This window comes from Saccostrea echinata, unplaced genomic scaffold, assembly GCF_033153115.1.
Source record: "Saccostrea echinata isolate AGI-Se365-2 ecotype Australia unplaced genomic scaffold, CSIRO_AGI_Sech_v1 ptg000022l, whole genome shotgun sequence".
NCBI lineage: Eukaryota > Metazoa > Mollusca > Bivalvia > Ostreida > Ostreidae > Saccostrea > Saccostrea echinata.
Window position 1 is genome coordinate 10,272,535 of NW_026889771.1, and position 21,100 is coordinate 10,293,634.

The following is a 21,100-nucleotide window of genomic DNA, read 5'->3' on the forward strand; positions in this document are numbered from 1 at the left end:
AGAATTCTGCAGCACGTAGTAGATTCATTCTGAGATTTAGTTGCATTTATTTGACGTAAAAGGCCTTGTATAAAAAGACAATGTTAATGATTGAATTTAAATTTAATATATGTGTAATCAATATCAAAGTTCAGATATATAACATCAAGGATATATTAAGGAATCTTTTACTTGATAACATTTATGATAATAGAATTAGAAATTTGACGTCTTTTTTTCAAATAATGGACTTGTGGGTAAGGATGGGGCTAAAATGAGAATCGATTTTACATAATACATGTAGGTTAAACATCTTCAAAAACATCTTTTCCAAAGCAACAAAGTCATGTTATTCATTTTGATTTTGAAGCATTCCCTATTAGTGTGGATTCAAGTTCGATTAAGTCTTGAACCCCTGGGGTTAAGGTGGTGTCAAAACCTGGGGTATAAATCTGTCCTTTGTTTAAAAAAAAGAAAAATTCTTCTAAAGAACAACAGAATCAAGATGACTCAGATGAACATTATTGTCCACTGGTCTTTCGTTGCAAGTGGGTTGACTGGTAAAGATGATTTAACTTCGTGCACATATTTCAAAATCTGAAAACGACTCCTCTTTTTTGTAAAATAAATAATGTCTTCTCAAAAATATTTTACCAAAGATATGGACCTCGGACGATGACGAGGGGAGGAATGGTGAGATGATGTTTGACATCCAAAGTGTTTCCAACAACGGAGTCGAAAAGTTTAAGTTAGTTCAAACTGAACAAAATGGAAAGATTGCAGTTGTATGTATTAGTAGTATATCTAGAGGTGAAACCTATGTGATAATGATCCGTGCATCGGACACGGCTTTACCAACTTACAGAAGAAGGTTAGTATTAGAGCAATAATTAACATGTATGTGTATACATTGAATAAATAATGTAACACTTATGAATCAAGTTTCTCAGAAAGTATTACCCATGGAAAAGTGAACTGCCTATATAGGCAGTTATTAGGCAGTTCTTTAGCAGTTTTGCAAATTTTAAGCAGTTTTCAAACAGTTTCAGGCAGTTTGGCTTTTCCTGTTCCTTTGTGACTGCTAGTGCCTTTTAAGAACAGATTTCCTTAGCAGTTTTTAGGCAGTAGTCAGTTTCCCTAGCAGTTATATCTTGGTCGCCTTTGCTTGAGGAGAAGACATAAGCAGTTTTGTAAGCAGTTTGTAAGCAGTTTCCTTGTACAATTTAGTTGGGTTCAAGAGAAAATTTAATTTTGGGCTCAATGATCAACAAATATAAACAACAGGAACCCAACAACAGACCGCCAAAATTCAATTTTTGGCTGCCATGTTGTATTGGACAAAGGCTATAAAGCATCATGAAGAGGGAGCCTGCTGGCCACAGCTTTAGATTTTTTGAAATAATGATGTAGACATTTAACAATTGGTAAGTACAATATATTTATTAATTTGTGGCCTTGTGGTTTTTTGGGTGAAGTGAATATTTGCTGTACTTTTGACTTTTTCCTTCAGTGTTGAATCTTGTTGAACAAAAAGTTACATTATTTATGTGCCCTGGGATATTATAAGATTTCTTACTAGTCAGTGAGTATAATTGCATGGTTGTACATCACATTGTATGTAAATAAGGTACATGTATTAATTATTAGTTACACTGATTATAATAACAGATATGCATAAAACAGTGTTTGATACTTTTTAAACATTCATCTTAGCAATTTCTAATTGTTTGACTGTGTTATACAATTGTACAAAATACAATAATTAAGTTAAAATCTAACAAGCATTTCTGTTATAGGTAGATCTATTATAATTGCATATTATTTCAGGCTGGATAATAGGAAATGTCCTCCTGACTAATTAATATTTATGTTGTAAAAGGGAAATAGATAAGCAGTATATAATAGTTTACTGGAAGTCCACTAGCAGTTAGCAAAAACTGCCTAAATAACTTCCTATGAACTGCTAAGAAACTGCCTATGAACTGCTTAGAAACTGCCTGTGAACTGCTTGCGAACTGGTTACAAACTTGTTAGGCTAATCCTTTTTCTTTGGAAAATATTCATTATTGTCCAGCATAGTTTTGATCACAATGTGATTTTTCTGAAGTATGTACTTAGGCATTTTTCCATCTGGATTCTGTATTGTAATATTGTAATATCAACACATATAATTGCTCCAAATACATAGTATCTCTATATTTACAGGAGTTCTTCCCTTCCAATAGAAGTTAAAGTTGGTCCGTTTTCATTCAATTAAAGTTTGAAAAAGGTTCATTAGCATAACATTCTATAGGTATTTTTTTCCATGTTGTTCTTTATATTTAAAAAAATAGATATCTGGCTGAAAGATATTTTGCTTTATTATGAAATATTTCTATTTTCACAGTCTTGTACATGTACCAGACAGAAGAAATTTTGTTCAACTATTATTTTCCTTAAAAATTGTAATTGTGAACAATGCAGAGCTGTGGTATAGATTCATATATAGTGTTTCTACAGAAGAAAAAAAAACCTTTATGTGGTAAGGCTTTATTGCATTTTTCTCAGTTACTACCTCTTACTTATGAACAATAATTGATGAATAGAAATGGAAGACAAATATGACTGAGAAATCTTGGGGTATTAATGAATTTAATTTGAAGATGTAATAATTTTTTATGAAAAAAATAGTGCTCGATCACTTATTAAAAGTATACAAAAATATATATCCACGAATTAAAACACATACATGTATGCATACACTGAAAATGTGAATTAGATCTGTGCTTGCACAAGGAGTGCGAAGAAATATAGTATGTTGCTTGTATGAAGATGAACTTTATAAAGATGGAATAATTTTCAGCATATTTTTCTCCTTTGTTTCCCTGTAGTTGTCATTTATATATCTTTACAAAGCATAGATTATGCATACATTCAATGTTTCATCGCAGAAGAGGAAATAAATGGAATTAATATTCATTTGTAGTTAATGTTTGATTTTCCCCTTTTTATATAAACACTAACGAAAAAGAAGTTAATGATTAACGAGATGCATGATGGAGATATTGTATCTGTCAAACACTGAAAGTTAAGTATGATCTCAAACATTATGATTTATTATTAGTTTATCTATGGATGCTTTTATCTCAGGTGTGTTTGAAATTTAACCCTTTTTGACTGTTCTCATCAGTCTAAATCAGTCCAGTCAAACCCTGATTTTGACTTACAAAAACTAAACTTGCTGTTATTAAATAATTTGCAATTATACAAATGTTGACTTGGTAAAATGCTAGTTATTGTTTTACATGTACATTGCATTTTTTGAACCTTAAACGTATCATTTTACAATTGAGATTCCTAATACACGAATTTCCAGTAAAAACATTTTTCACCTATTTATATTCATTTTTAACATGAACATGATTTACTGATGAATGTTTTGAGCATGACATTTGAACAACTCTCAGATAATTATTTTAAGACAAAATGCGTTTGTAAATAGCTTTGAGTAATTTTGCTGTCATTTTTTGAAAAGAATGAACTTTTTTAAAAAACAACAATGAAAAAATCAGAATGTAATTTAATCCCTTTTCAAGTAGAATTTCTTGATGTTATACTTACTGTAAATTCATATCTGGGAATTAAACCATACAACTATTATGTTTTACTCATATTTGATTTTAAGGTCACCTGAGTCACTCAGACGACCTATTGCTATCTGATTTCGTACGTCGTCCGTCGTGCGTTAATATTTGAACATTTACAGCTTCTTCTCTAGAACCGCTGAACCAATTTTGGCATAGAACGTCAATGAGTAAAGGAAAACAAAAAATGGTCCATGCCTCACTGAGGCCTTAGGGGTGGGGCTCTAATGATCATATTGTGAAAATGCATAAGTTCTTTTAAAATCTTTTCTCCCCCTGTATATAAATCAGATAAACTTGGTGCATGGTTTAGATGATCAACCATGCACCTTCCAAAAATTTAAAATTGTGGCTCAAGGGTGAGGTGTTCTGTGAAAGTGCATTATTTGAAGATATATATATATATATATATATATATATATATATATATATATATATATATATATATATATATATATATATATATATATATATATATATATATATATATATATAATGCCACAGCAAGTGTTTTCTTCTTTTCACGTATAAGATTTTGGATAAATTCTGCTTCATATGAATACAAAAATACGTCTGCTAATAACGGGGCGCAATTGGCACCCATGGGAATTCCAATAGATTGTTGGAAGACCTAGTCTCCAAAACCACATAGATATTGTCAATCAGAAACTCAAGCATCTTTTTAATGTCAACTTCAGAGTACTTGTATGTATGGAAAAATTCTTCTCTGCTTCCTTGTATTAAGCAAAGAAACCAAGTATATAGTTATGATGAGCAAGAGTGTTTCTTCATAAATTGTGTATTTCATGGCCCCTGGGTCAGGAGTTCTGGTGTTAGGGTGGGATTCTATTAATTATATAGTGAAAATTCGTTATTCTTTCAAAATCTTCTCTTCTCCTAGATATTAAGCAGATAAACTAAGTGCATGGTTATGATAATCAAGAATGCCTCTTCCAAAATCTTGAAATTTGTTGCCCAATGATCAGGGAATTCCGGTAGGGCAGGGGAGGGGGCTGTTTGTTGAATATACAAGGGTCGTTTAATAAATAATGCAACATTGTTTTATTATAATAAATGTAGAAGTATTTAAATGCATTTTTTCACAGTTAAAAAGTTCTATTAAAGAACTTTTTAACACAGAAAACCTCATGATTATTCCTATTGTGAAAGAATTCACTTTTAAAGTAAGCATTGTCACTACACTGAGATGAAAACTTTTTAAAAAATGATCTCTGCCAAGAAGATGAAATTAAGGGCGTATGTGAAAACTGTGCTTCTTTACATAAATTGCTGAGAAAACTCCTATTAAAGATGTGATTTTATTCGTGGAATGACTAGTCTTTAACGCTGTATAATTTTCATATGGATTCAAAAACGGGGGGTTAAAATATAGCATTCAAACTGGTATATCGAAATCTATAGGGACACTAAAAATGTCGATGCTGTGAGCAACATGATATCTGAAAATGCCAGTTTTACATTATAAGACACTGCTAAGACACTAAATATTTCATTATCACAAAAGTTTATAGAGTTCTGACAAAGAAAATGAATCTATCAATATCTATATAAGATATGTGGCTTATTTCCTTACAAAAGCCCAAGAGAAAACGTTAAATGTGCCAATGGTCTATTAAAAAAACAAATATTTTTACAAAAAAGAAGATATGATAAACTTGCTTGATGGATGACGAAACAAGGGTGCAATTTTTATAGCCAACAAAATAAAATGCCAATACTAAATTGTGGAATCAGATGGAAAGCTGTCGTTCTATATTGCAAAAAGAAGCAAGGTCTCCGAACATGTTTTAGTGGTTTTCTTTTTTTAAGAGGTCCAGTAAAATATGTACATACACCCAAAGGAAGGACCTTCAATGGTCACTTTTATGTTAAAATGGCACTCAGGAAAGTTAAGCAGATTTTATTCAAAGGAAGTCCAAATATCGGTCCCCAGCTGGGTCATTTTCCTGTACCTGACAACGCTGTTGCAAATAAGCTCAGAGAAATAAATGAAATTTTGAAGAAAGCAAAGTTTGCGTAGCTTTGCTTTATCCTATATTCGCTGGATCTCGGCCATTATGAGGTCTTCTAATTCCAAAAACACATGAAAACAATCAAAGGTAGTTTTTATAATTTATAATTTCAGATATGTCATGGAAAGTGCTATTCATCAGTGTCTATGGGGGCATCTCTAAAAATAAGTATGCTGAGGTTTACTGGTCATGGGTTCAAGGACTTAAGACATGTGTAAAAGTTAACAGGGAATACTTTGGGGATTGAAAAATTAAGAATCAATCTGCTTTATGTACTTATTTTTAGACGACCTTTTGTATTATTTATTGAACGACCCTCGTATAGATAATGCTTTATTTCTTTCAAAATCTTCTTCTCTGCTCCTGGATACTTTGCAGATAAACTAAGTGCATAGTTATGATAAGCAAGGGTGCCGGTTCCAAAATTGTGAATTCATAGCCCCTGGGTCAGGGGTTTGTGTGTTAGGGCTGGGCTCTTTTAATTATATAGTAAAAATGCAATAATTCTTTCAAAATCTTCTTCTTTACTCCTGGGTGTAAAGCAGATAATAAGTGCAGTTTATGGTGATCAAGAATGCCTCTTCCGAAATTGATAGCACCATTTCAAGTGGTTCTTTTTTTTTGGGGGGGGGGGGTTAAGGCATAATTATGATGAGCAAGAATGCCTTTACCAAACTGTGAATTTCATGGCGACTGGGTAAAGGTTTTTGGTGTTAGGCCTGGGCTCTGTTGATTATATAGTAAAAATGCATTAATTCCTTGACAATTTTTATTCTCTGCCCCTAGGTATATAGCAGATAAACTAAGTGCAAGGAATGCCTCTTCCTAAATTTTGATATTTTTGGCCCCGGGTTCAAGGATTCCGGGGGAGGGGCTTTTGAATATATACTGAAAATGCATTATATCTTTGAAAATCTTCTTCTCTAGAGTGGGACTTTTTAAATTTATAGTAAAAATGTATTATTTCTTTGACAATCTTCTGACTATGGATATTTAGCAATCATACTAAGTGCATAATGAGAATGAGCAAGGGTGCCTTTTCCAAAATTGTGAATATATTGGGCCCAGGGTCAGATACTCTGTTGTTTGGGTGGGGCTTTGTTGAATCTATAGTGGAAGTGCATTATTTCTTAGAAAATCTTCTCTGCTCCTGGGCATCTTGGATGCAAACAGAGTATATAAAGTTGTAATAAGCAAGGGTATTTAAAGCAGATTTATGAAATTCTACATCATTCCAATCGATTCATTAATTTGTATTCTACTGAAAGAAGTCATTCCCCTTTGCTATTTCTTAGACATTTTGCAATAAAATATTTTTTTTTTTTACAATTATTGGTAACATAAAATAAGATATTCCACGAGCTAAAGTCAATGGAGTAGTGTTTTTTAAGTCAAAATGTATGTAATTACGTTTAAGTCCCCGTTTCACGTAAAACACAATATTGATTTTTTTCTTAAAACATTTTTAAAACATTTTCTTAAAACATTTTTTATCCACCAAACTGTCAAAGACTGGAAACACTAAAATTGTCAGCGCTTACTTTGTCTCGATAGTAGCAGTGGTATGTACGACCATCGTGTGTATACAAAAAAATAATCTGCACGACAATCCTGGAGATAGATAATGTCTTATTACTTGCACTCTTGCCCACAGTAAGCATTTTGCTTCTTCATTTTTCTGTAAGTGCACATTCCCAATCTGATTTTCTGATTTAGAAATCTTTCCAAAATTTTATGAATTTCATATCACAATTTTTTCCTGTGCTTATATATATATATATATATATATATATATATATATATATATATATATATATATATATATATATATATATATATATATATATATATATATAATCTTATATTTTCTGTAGGCGAAGATTCGATAAAAGACACAGGTATCTTCATCAATGCTAAAAATTTTCGAAGAAAACTCAATCTTTAGCTCAATCGGAGGCCCAAATTGTCTCAAAGTATACTAGTAATGCATTTTTTAACCCAGAGCAGTACAAATCGACAAAGCAGGAGATAATTTTTTAGCCTATACATTGTATTTTTTTAAAGATTAGGTTCTTAGAAAAGGGCCGTTCGCGCTCTCCTCCTAAGGGGAAATCCTGAATCTTTCCCGGTTATATAACAATGTATGCTGTGTCTCAAACAAAGACGGTTTACATTCATAACGGAAGCTTTATCGTCGAAGGGAAGACAAACACAAACTTTTTTTCATCCAAAATTCAAATATCTTTCTTAAAATAGATGCCTCTCTCACTAAAGAAGCATTATTTCTTTAATCAAACAACTTAATGTTTGGCTAAGCCACATAATTTTGTGAAAGTTTTCGCACAGCAAAGTTTCTGGAGACATTTCCAGAGTGTATTCTTAAATGTTACACAATTAAAATTTCTTAATTGCATTTCCAGTCACGCCGTATGCACCATAATTATCGTCTGGTGAAGAAGGAGGAAGTTTATTCTATTTCTTCAGCCATATCAAAAGTTTTACTGTAAGTACTTTAATTATGATGTAAATATTAAAAACTATATAGTGCTTTAAAAAAGATTATTGGATAATAAGGTAATATATTTATATATTAGATTTATATTAACTTTCTTCTGCGTGAATCCTGCTTTATTTCATTCTGTATTGATTCAAAATCTTTGGAGCGTTGAATCTATATCAAAATATAATTTTATGTAATTTTTTTTCTGCAATAGCTGCGACGTTAATTCCCGTACTAATAAGCAAAGAAAGACATTTTATTGTTTATATTCATATCTGTATAAATAATCATTTAAAGTAGGATTATAAAGATTAATTATTGTATTATTCATATGAACGCCATAGTATGTTCCATTGATGGAACAGCCACTGGTCAAGAAATCTGTACAGGTGATATGCCTAGTGTTGTTCATGAACTGATAAACGGCAATGGTTTTCTTTAGAAATAAAGTAGAAAATATTCAGTGGATGTAAATATTCGAAATATAAATTTACAAATCGGGGGCACATAAAAATTAAATGGAAATATGAAAAGGAAGAAGAGTGTGTAACAAATTTATTGATGTATACATATTCCATGTTTTCTTATACATGAGATCAATAATCATGCGAAGTTTAAGCGAGGTGAGGCAGACGACGAGAAAAGAGTTGCAAGCCTTCTCTTTTCTTTATGCAGGCGCGGATCCAGGAATTTTTTCCAGGGAGAGGGGAGGGGAGGGGGGAGGGGGGTCCCCCTCAGTTAAAAAAAACTTTCCAACCCAAAAATTTCTTGACAAAAAAAAAAAAAAACTAAATTCCTTTCCCTTTTCAGAAATTTTTTCTTGACAAGCAAAAAAAAAAAAAAAACAAAAAAACAAAACAAAACAAAACAAAAAAAACCCCGTAAAATCCATTTCCAACACGTGAACAACACCTACTTCGTGGTGGTGATAGTAGGGTCCACGTTTTCTAGGTGGGGGGAGGGGGTTCCAAAGTCATTTTTTATTTCCTTCATTATATACTTTTAGTAACTCTGCAAATTCCAGAGGGGGTCCGGACCCCCCGACCCCCCTCTAGATCCGGGCATGTTATGTATCAGTCGAAAAGATATATTTTTAAAAACAGCTTATAGAGACAAAAGGGTTACATTATCGATAACATATAGTGCATATTAGAATACAAAAATTGGGAAAAAGTGACTCGACCCCCGAGTTAAAAAGAAAAAAAAATTGGAAAAGGGGAGGGGGATACCCCAAGTGCCTGTGATCTTGCCTACAAATTTCTGTCACAGTGAAACTGCTTTCGGAACTTCTAACTCGATAGCCTTGAAAAAGATAAAATAACTGAAACACTATACATTTTTTGATTGGGTTCGAGGGCAACATGCGTTTTGTCGGACCCAAGAACCAAACTATTTTCCTGAGGCCGTTAGGCAGAAGGCAAACAGTTTGGTTCGAGGGGTCGACAAAACGCATTTTGCCCGAGAACACAGTCAATAAATGTTTTATTATACCTTTTATTTATTTATTTTAGTATTATATTTTTGACATACATTTATGTCTAACACCAGTGACCAAAGAATGCAAATGAGATTTAGTTGACCCCGCCCATTGTGTGACGTAAGCGGTCCAACATCTCATCGACAGGTCCAATATCTCACTCCGCGGTCAAGCATCGATTTTTTATGCCCGCTCAGTAAAACATTGGAAATGTTAGACTTTTATTAGTATTGATTTATATAGGAAAAAATTTTTAAAGGTATAAAAAATGGATGTTTTTCATTCAACAGATGTTCATTAGATCTTCCTTCGGTGTGAAGAATGTTTTGAATAATATAATTAGCCTAAAATGGCGCTTAGCTTTTTCACCCGAAATTCCTTTGAAGGTATGTAAACTGAAACAGACGATACAACCTCTTTTGACTTAACATACATAAATACATGTAACTAGTAAAATCTTAGTAGCGACGATATTATTCTTTCATTATTAACAGAGATTTTCTGAACTGGACTTCTGAACATCCATGTAAATATTCAAATGTTGGAGCGAGGCGAACTTACAAGACCAAACAACTTCTAGGTCATTGCGCGTCTCAACACAGTAATACGGCGGGCCGTTCCTGTAATAAATGCAGTTCTATTCGGAATATTCGTTCAAATGTAAATATAAGAAATAAACAACAATGTTAAAAAGTTCACTGGGAAATGAACTTGGTTGGTACGTGATCAAATCTACTAAGAAGCCCTTCGGGCTTCACAGGATTTGATCAAGTGACCAACCGAGTTCATTTTCAAGTGAACTTTTTAACATTGTTGTTTATTTCTTAAATGTTTTAGCACGGATATTTTGCTGGCAAACAGGATGACAAAGCTAGCAATAAAAAATGCTTGAAACGCTGGAAGGTACACAGAGGTAACCAGCAATGGCATGATGTAAAATTAATCAATTGAAATTTTGATCTCAGATACTGTTAGCAGTGATTTAACCACTATTGTCAAATTGGGAGACAAGGCATTGGAAGTTATAATACACCACAAAATGGACTGCTCAATATATCAATCTTTCTTTAAATCAACTGAATATTTTCTCCTTTACTTCTTATGAAATCCCATTGCCGTTATCAATCCATAAACATTAAAATAGTATATGTAGACGTTAGAATCGTTTTATAAAGCCATCGATTTGAAAGATTTCTGAAGAATTGGCACTTCCATCAATGAAATGTAAAGACCAATAATACAATACTTAACGCACTTCCACCTACTTTATACAAGTATTGCTGGAGATATAAATACAAACAATAAAATATTTTCCTTTGTTTGTTAATGCAGAGATAACGGTTGGAAACATTGCCAAATATATATATATATATATATATATATATATATATATATATATATATATATATATATATATATATATATATATATATATATATAACCTTGTTACGCGAGTTACGTATTTTTTTCCTGCAATGTTGCAACCATTATCCCTGCATTGACAAACAGAAAACATAATTCGACTTCACTCACGGAGTATATTAATATAAAATCATGCAACGCGGTTTTCATATGTAAAGGAATGTCTTCCTCAAAAACTATACACATCCAATAAATCTTTCATGCAAATATGACATACGGAATACATGAAATTTGTAAAAATCTGCTTTACTGCATGATACTACATCTTGCATTTACAAGTGCATGAATTATTTTGATTTAAAGATCGGTTTAATTTTAATATTTAACCTTAATTTCTTTCACTTTGCGTGAAATAATGAATATCTTTACATTTCTTTTTAAAATATTTTATAAAGAGAATATTACGTTGTTATAAATTCCATATCATACAGATTACTAATATTGAATAACTTACCGTATAAGTATATCGACTACCGTTCATTAAATCTAGAGTATCTCAACAATCCTGTTTCTAGAAATGCAAAATTTTCTATGCACATTTATAAAATAATTGCTTTTTGAGGACATTATATTTTTGTTCAGGAGAGAGTAGTACGTCTAAAATAATCCACATGCTGAATCTAGATGACTTATCAGTGTTGTTTGCAATTTTCTTGTTTAATGTACACATACATACAGTGGATTCACAAGAACGTAAGATATTTTTATTCATTGTGTTAACATAATTTAAATTGTTCAAACATTTCAACTAAAAATATCTATAATCTCTCAAAATCTTTAATATGCTTTGATGTTCGACTAAATACGTAGTTTTGACTATATAATTGCAGCGTGCAGTTCTCCAGATCCTTACATTGCTGGAAGTATTTTAGAGTCCAATTTTGGTTCTTTTGACCCAAATTCTGCTCTCTATACGACAGACACAACGATAGAAGGAATAAATCAGGGGACTCAGACAGCGTCAGGAGTCAGCATAACCATTGTTAGATCAGTAGCCACTCCTGTTGATCTTAACTTGTATAGTCTATTTGAACTAGTAACTTTATCAGTGAATAACTCATCCTTTGGAAGTAGGACTTTTATCCGTTTGAAGTCCGCAATTGATAGAGATGTAAGGTTGATACTTTTTCATAAAGTAATTAAAAATAAATCAATTTCTTAACTCTTATTATGGGACTTTTAATCTACTTGGAGAATGGAACCTTATCCATCCCCACACAAAACAGTTAACCTTTTTCAAGACTTTGTGTTTAAATATTCAATTATGAAGTTATTAATTCCTTATAAGAATTAATATGCCATCTTTCTCAAAACTAAGGGGAGTTCCTATGTTGAAAGTGATGACCTCAACACTGTTGAATTTCAATTATCCTGTCGATCATTGGTAAGTACTTTGTGAAAATCTGACCATATTTAGAAATTGTCATTGAAATATAGGCATCCAAAGTATTAACTTGTCTATCTGTCTGTGTGTTCTTGCATTAATTTGATCATTGTTCAACGTGCACACTTACACACACACATTCATAACTACAGTAGTGTGCACGGTTAATTAAAATGAAACCTATTTATTCAGGGTCAAGATAAAGCAGAATGTTCATTGAATACAGGAGCATAAATAACTGTTATTTTACGTAGCCTTAGTCACTTGTATAAATCGATGGTATTTAAAGTTGCATAATGGGTCAAAACCATGTGTTTCTTTTAAGAAAAATGTATCACAAAATAAAAGAATTCTGTGAAATATGAATATAGCGAAGTTTTGACGACTCAACTGCACTGTAAAGCAAGAAAAAAACTGCAAAATATAAGTGCCGGAAAAACAAATGTTGTATCTATTGCTTTGTTTTTATCGTCAATGTGAACAATTTCAAGGTCACGCGTCCTTTATTTTTAGCGTGAAACTAGTAAACAACATTGAATTGGGGCAAGCAGAAATAAGGGATAAGTTATGATCATCTTTTTTGAAGATTGTATCAAAATTCTCAGTCATCCGACATTTATATCTATGGAATTGAAACCATAGTAAATTCTTCAACTTTTCAGCGCATGCGTACAATAAAGAGGAACAAGTGAAGCAATATTTTTGTGATGGGTTATACAAAGATTTTTTTTTACTTTTATTTTTCTACATTAAATTAGATTTTTTTAGGTTCTGAAACCTGTAATTTTCTGAAACCTAATATCTTCAAGAACTGAACAAAATTTTCATATGTTATGCAAAAATTCTACTGTTGTCAATTTTCCCGTTTCTCCGTCACAGTGTCACTTTAATAATTGCATTAGTTGTAACTAAAAAAATTTAATTTCACTGGAACTGACATCTAAGATAATTTTGGAACATGACCAAAAAGAGAAAAAGAATATTTCCACTAACTCCTCCCCATGAGTCAAGTATGGGCTCTGCAAAAATCGAAATTGAATAATTTTCAAAAACGTTTCTTTTTTGCGGTAATGAGACTGTAATAAGACTTTATTCTTATATGATAAAAAAATTCCTCAGGGTAAGGTTATATTGATAAGTAAGAAATTTACATTTGTCATTATTTATTCATGAAATATGATTTTCATTTGATCGCCAAAGGTTTTGTGTATCTTGTTTTAACCTCTTTTTTAATACCTTATTTACAATGAAATAATGTTTGTTGATTAGATTTGATTATATATTGTTAAACAATAACAATGGATATAGATTGTTATTATTATGCTCTCTACAATATTTGTTTATTATTATGCTAGCTCTATAATATTTGTTTAAGGAGGACCGACCCTCAGATAAGAGAGATAACTTTCCAAGTGAAAATCCTTATATTATTAATAGTTTATCTTACTAGAGTTTAATTGTGGATCGGAGACCTTTGAGTAGTCATTTCAGTAAAACCTGACATAGGATGGAAACACTGACATGAACTTCTATTTTCTTTTGCCTCTATTTTTCAAATTGTTTTATTATATTTGACGTAAAACATTTATATCCAGTTTTAAAACCCGTACAGGCTGAATTAGTTCTATCTTTTTATGAACCATTTTAAGATTGCTTTAATGTATCATGTACCATATGTAGAATCTTTATTACTATTACATTTTTTTTCCATTGAAAAAAATATTTTTAAGAAAGATAACTCTTGCTAATGGATGTATTCTTTTTTTACAAACACATATAACAATGTGATATTCTGATTTGGGAAGTTAAGCAGCGCTTTATTTTGTTTTCTAGCATGAATTTAATATGCATGGCACTACTTATTTTCTTACACACCTCATATTTTTATTTTATATTGTGATAATAAATTGTTACTCTTTCTATTCTCTGTGTTAAAATTTCTTCATATCATGGTCCGACATAAAATACATTTTTGGAAAAATAAGCAGTGCTTCATACCACATACTATTTTTCATTTGAATCTAATGCTATAGCTCTTGAAGAAAATCAATTTTGGGAAGTTTATATTTTAATTTTATTTATTTATTTATTTCTGAAATGCCGAGCAAAGGGTCATTAGTTATTAACTTCAGTATTTTGGGTTCTAAAAGCAAATTCCATTTTTAAGAAAACTCCAAAAGTTAATTTCAAAGCTTTAAAAAAATTGCTTCAAAGTAATAACATAGAAATATTAATCATACAGGATAATTTAGTTGTTTAAAATATATGATGAAACAAATGATTATTCATCAATAATTGTACCGGTCTCTGTCTTAAATCTGCCATTGTATTTTGGTAATCATACTTAATTCATAATATTCAAAGTGTGTGCCTTGTTGATGTACTTATAAGTTAATAAGTGTTTTGAAGAAAGAAAACTTTGTCCTCGTAAAGTATAAGGTAAGGAAACGATGATTTGACCCCTTATTTTACATAAAAAGCAATACACAGTTAAAAATGATTAAAAATTATTTGCAAATATAAATTTGGTACAAAGACAAACCTTTAAACTGTGATTTAGGAACAAAATGTGGTTTAAGAGTCCTCTAGACACTGCACACTAAAGAGTTCTGATTTCTTGGTATTTTTATGTAGTTAGAGTAATCTGCCTTTGATCAAGAATAAAATAAATTGAAATATACAGTTTATTACTTAATTTGTAATCAAATCAAGCAGTCATAAAATTTTAATAGGCCAAGATGAATAGAATGAACACTTCATTTGCAGGTATTTTGCCCATTTAAGTAAACAACAGAGATTTCTGTTTATCAGTAGCCCTACTTCATTGTCTTTGAACGTTTTTTCTAGGGGTAAAGGCAAGGTTCCCTATGTTAAAAATGTTATAGATAAGCTCAATATTTACATCTTTACACACTATAATTTTCTCAATGTCCAAAAAATTCTTATCTTCTAGTGTATAGAGGGTTTTTAAAACTAAATAAATAAAAATTTAATTAAACTTGAGAAAATTCGGAAACTGACAAATTTTTTTTACCCTCTGGTGACGTTTGCGTAACCAATCACTTAAAATCATCACTCATTTTGAGACAGAAATGAAAACATTTTTTTAAAATTATTACATGTAACTATTAGAAATTTCTTAAAGACACCTCAAAGCAGGGGCAAATAGGGGCCTAAATTTATATCGTTCTTTAAAGAAATACAAATTTGTAACTTTAAAAATCTAAATTTCAGAAAGACCCAAATAAAACAAAGTTTTTTCTGATGCAGCTGGAGATTCGGGATATAAATGATAATTCACCTATATTTAGAGATGCTCCATATTCTGCCTTGGTCGCTGAGGTTTGTTTGTTTGCTTTTTAGGTCACCTGCGTTTACTCAGGTGATTTATTGCTATCTGTTTTTGTCCGTCGTCTTGCGACGTGCGTCTCTCGCAAACTTTTGAACATTTTCAGCTTCTTCTCTGAAACTGCTAAACCAATGTCAACCAATTTTGGCATATAGCATCTATGAGTGAAGAGGAACAAATATTGTGAATTTTATGGTCCCCCCCCCCCCGGGGCCTGAGAGGTGGGGCCAAAACCACTAATATTAATGCAATCTTTAAAAATCTTTTTCTTTACTCCTGGACATCAAACAGTCAAACTGTTGGCTTGATTGTAATGAACATTGAGCCCTCTACCAAAATTGTGAAATTCATGGCCCCTGTGTCAGGGGTTTTGGTGCTAGTTCGTGGCTCTGTGAATATATAGTGAAAATGTAAACGTATTATTTCTTTAAAAATCTTCTTCTCTGATCCTGGGTATTAAACAAACAGACTTAATGCACAGTTATGATGAGGAAGGGTACCTCTTTCAAAATTGTGAATTTCATAGCCCCTGGTTCAGGGGTTCTGGTATTAGGGCTGAGCTCTAATGATTAAATAATGAAAATGGATTGCATTAATTCTTTGAAAATCTTCTCTGCTCCTGGGCATTAAGCTGATAAACTAAGTACATAGTTATGATAAGGAGGAGTGCCTCTTCTAAAATTGTAAATTTTATGGCCCCTGGGTCAGGAATTCTGGTGCTAGGGCGAGGCTCTATTGATCATATAGGGAAAAATTCTTAAATTCTCTAAAAATCTTCTTCTCTCCCGCTGTATATAAAGCAGATAAACTAGGTACATGGTTATGATGATCAATGTTGCCTCTTCCAAAATTGTGAAATTTGTGGTCCCAGGGTGAGGGGTTCTTCGGGAGGGGGGGGGCTCAATTGAATATTTAGTGAAAGTGCATATTTTCTTTGAAAATCTTGTTCTCTGCTATTAGGATTTAGCAGATAAACCAAGTATATAATTATGTTGAGCAAGGGCGCCTCTTTCAAAATTGTGAATTTCATGGCCCCTGGGTCAAGGATTCTGGTGTTAGGGTGGGGCTCTATTGATCATATAGGGGAAATGCATAAATTCTTTCAAAATCTTCTTCTGCCCCCTGTATATAAAGCAGATAAAATAGGTGCATGGTTATGATGATCAATGGTGCATCTTCCAAAATTGTGAAATTTGTGACCCCAGGGTGAGGGGTTCTGTGGGAAGGGGCTCTATTGATTATATAGTGAATGCGCATTATTTCTTCAAAAATCTTCTTCCCTGCTCCTGAGTATTTAGCAGATAAACAAAGTATATAGTTATGATGAACAAGGATGCCTCTTCAAAAATTGTGAATATCTTGGCCCTGGGTTAGGGGTTCTGGAGTTGAGGAGGGGGAGGGGTCTCTTTTGATTATATAGGAAATTGCATTATATGATGAGCAAGAGTGCCTCTTCCAAATTTGTGAATAACTTAATTGGTCCCTTGGTCAGGGGCTTTGGTATCAGGGTGGGGCTATGTTGAATCTATAGTGAAAATGGATTATTTCCTTGAACATCTTTTTCTCTGCTTATAAAGTTGTAATAAGCAGGGGTGTTTTTACCAGATTTTGAAATTCTGTACCCTTTGGTCGATTCATTAATTAATCAACTTAAAAGGTCAATTGAATAAAGAATTAAACAAGAGTTCTTATAATATTAAATACAACAGTACTTGCATATTTTAAATGGTCAGGTAAACTTATAAATAATTATAGATAAATGAAAATGAGACAAAAAAAACCCCTATTTTAATTTGTACAATAAATAAGAGAGGCCAATGCGAGGGGGAATGAAATGTCTTAACTAACAGTGCTCTAGAACTATTGTTTTGTTTATTCCGCATGAGGATAGTGACAAATAAGGGAAAGTACAGGCAAATAAATAGATCAACTTTATGATTTGTTATTGAGTACTAAATTAATAGTTTGCTGTTCCCTGATTATCCTATTTCTCTTGCTTTTGGGCAACATAACTTTATTTATCAGCTTAATTTGTTTTAATCTATGGATCGTAAGATTATACTCAGGTGACCGTTAAGGCCTTTGAGCCTCTTGTTTAAATAGAGATATTTAACATGATTTAAAATGGATCTGAATGGACACCAAAGCAAAATGTATAGAACTTTTGAAGAGATATATGACTATATTTAAAAGTCTTGAACCAGTGACATTGTGGATTAAGGTCGTCCTTACTTTAGAACAAAAAAAAAAAAAACAAAACAAAACAAAAACAAAACAACGCACTGATTGTTCTAAACGCCGTAGCCTGAGCAATAGATATATGAAAGGCACGGACCTTTCAAACGAGGATTTAATGTAAATGCATTGCTACATGTACATGTATTTGGCGATAGGCGGGGATCCATTTTCTTACTTTCACTTATTGTCTTCAGCGAAAAAAATCTCACGGGGATACTAAATGAGATGAATCAATTAATGCACATGAAGACGCTGTACTTGTTTTTCTACGTGATGTTGACGCTTGATTTACACGAGTTTACTAATGTTTTGTACCAAAAGAGACTTTTAAAATTAAAATGAAGTACTTAATTTAATGTGAATCAGATATATGATTGTTATTAATACCGATTTTTTATATGGATTAACAGTCAGCACCAGTAGGAACAACTGTGTTTTCTGGGATAACAGCTACAGATCGCGATGCTGGAATCAACAGAGAAATAGAGTATGCCATAGCTCCGGAAAATAACAGTATTGTTAGTTTTTTGCGTATTTGATTTTAATTTTTTTTTATTCTCGGACATTTTACTATTTTCTACTAACTTAAATTGAAAATAATTGTATTCAAATATTTTCTGCTTTTATAAAATGCATGGCAGAAGAACTGTAAAACTGTACAATTTTAAAACTATATTTCCTTCATCCTTTTTCCAACTTCAAAAATGATTTGTTTAAAATTTTACTCAATTTAATACGGTACATTTACACTTAATCTGCTTGAATTGATTATAATCTTCATCACCTGTTGGAAAAATAAATCTGTCATCCATATAGAACAATTTGATTTATAGGCGGTCATTCTCCCTTAAGATGACATATTTACAGACTTTTTCAAGAATGAAACACCAATGCTATGTATGGTTCCTATCTGTTACATTTAGGCACCAGACGAGTTTAGTGCTGTATTGGGCAAATATGCTCAGAACTATTTTTACATGGACCCAGAATCTGGCATAATTTTTCTCAAGCATTCAATTGAAGGAATAGGAATCCAACAATTTATAGTGAGTACATTTAGAAGAGTTCAACAGGTTTGATTTGAAATTAAAACAAAATATGCATGTAAAACATTTCACTTGCGAAATTTTGAAAGATCAAACATGCCATTTTGATTCCTGCAGGCTACTCATCATTATACTTTTAATACATGAACTTCCTTCAATGGTTAATTTTGTCTCCCAGTTCAAGGTGACTGCAGCGGACGGGGGTACACCATCAATGATTGGAGAAGCTACAGTGACTATCAACGTAACAAATGAGACTCTAAGATTTACACAGTTGCAACCTTACTTTGCCAGCATTGACGAAAATTATCCTGTGGATCGTACTTTCATTTCTGTAACTGCAACTCCTCAGGTGATAATATATCAATATTTTGCTACTGTATTCTACACTAACTTAACAATTGATCCCAATATAACATGCCTAGAGTGTCATCTGTCCACAGTTTAGGCTATAAAAGCATCGAGATGTTTCCTTGAGAGGAGCAGACAATATAGTACATATTTTATAGTAAATACCAATTCTAGGACAGTGTGAACTAATCGACATGCTACGGAAAGTCCAAGTACAAATTTTTCCATTTCTATTTATTTTCTCTGTGATAACTCTTTGAAAGTTAGTTGAATTGATTTCTTGATCATTCTACCGGAATGTAAATTTCGCCAAGCGAAAGGTCAGGAGCTAAGAAGGCCTAATATGCATGTAATTCTCGTGCGGCTTTGTGTTTGACGTCAGTGGGCGGGGACTATTGAAATTGACATGTGAGGCCTCGTGTAATTTAAATCTACAGTGTATTAGTCTACATTTTTAAAATCTATATTTACAATTTTATTTTACAAAGAAATGGAACTATAAGGAATCACTGTCTAGTTAGTAGAGTATGCCTGGGACATCAACGATAGTTGGAAACGTGCCCGATAATTTATGCATAACAGGCTTTGCCCGTTATGCAAATTATCCCACGTTTCCAACTATCGTTGATGCCCTGGCAAACTCTACAAACTAGACAGTGATTCCTTTAATAATCTCCAAACTATTTTTAATCCCCTACCGGTGAAACCGGAGGGGACTATTGGTTTCCTCTGAGTCTGTCCGTCCGTCTGTCTAGCTGTCTGTCCGTCTGTCCAGCTGTCCCTCTGTCAGTCTGTCCCACTTGGTTTTCCGCACTTTTTTTCAAAACGCTTGCAGATATTCAGCTGATTTTTGGTATTTGGGTGTATCTTAATGAGTTACAGGTCAAGTTTGCGTTCCGTTTCAATGATTTTGACGAAATTACGACCTCTTCAATTTTTTTAGGGTTTTCCAGAATTTTTTTTCCAGACGCTTACAGATATTGAGCTGATTTTTTGGAATGTGACTTTACCTTGTTGAGTTACAGATCAAGTTTACATTTCGTTCCGCTTCATTGATTTTTGACGGAATTATGGCATTTTCAATTTTTAATGGGAACCAGATTACACTTGCCGGTAGGGGACTAGTATTGCTAATGCAATACTCTAAGAATGCTTGTTCTTCAAACTATAAGCGTATTTCAAAGAAGATGGGTGAACAAGGCAAGCGAAATGCCCATAGTGGGACAAACAAATGTGAAAAATTAATTCTAAATTATAACAAAATTTTCTTTGATATTTCATCTAACATTAAAGTATACGTTATGTGCAATCTCCACAATTTGAAAAAAAAAATTCACAAAGACTGAAATTATTTGCCTATGAAATAGCATATCGCCTTAAGAGGGCGAAAAGGATCATTTTCTTATACTATAACACAATTTTTTTTCGATATGAGTGGGTCTTCGCTCCATTTTTTTTTTAAAGTTTATCCTCAAAGTTTGCGTAAAAATATACATTTTTTGGTTAACAAAATATGGAGCAAATACTCACTATACCTTAAAAATACACTTTTATGACACGGCATTCACATCTTTACGAGAAATAATTGAAGTCCATTTAGTCAAGAGTTATATTACAAACATGATTTAAATGCCATAACTAATAAAACGTTGTGTAGTTAGTCTCAAAGGAAAATAATACTCAGGATTTTATTACTAG

At 32.2% G+C, this 21,100-nt stretch overlaps 1 protein-coding gene across 1 annotated transcript in view; it reads left to right on the forward strand.

Moving 5' to 3' along the window:
• Window positions 1-9,961: 9,961 nt before the first annotated feature.
• LOC133190702 (cadherin EGF LAG seven-pass G-type receptor 2-like) overlaps window positions 9,962-21,100 on the forward strand; it is a 52,057-nt gene continuing 40,918 nt past the window's right edge. Inside the window, exons 1-7 of the mRNA XM_061326389.1 lie at window positions 9,962-9,998; window positions 11,617-11,727; window positions 11,865-12,145; window positions 15,653-15,760; window positions 18,416-18,523; window positions 18,929-19,051; window positions 19,230-19,403. Coding sequence (XP_061182373.1) covers window positions 9,962-9,998; window positions 11,617-11,727; window positions 11,865-12,145; window positions 15,653-15,760; window positions 18,416-18,523; window positions 18,929-19,051; window positions 19,230-19,403 — 942 coding nt within the window. The remainder of the gene's footprint in view (window positions 9,999-11,616; window positions 11,728-11,864; window positions 12,146-15,652; window positions 15,761-18,415; window positions 18,524-18,928; window positions 19,052-19,229; window positions 19,404-21,100) is intronic.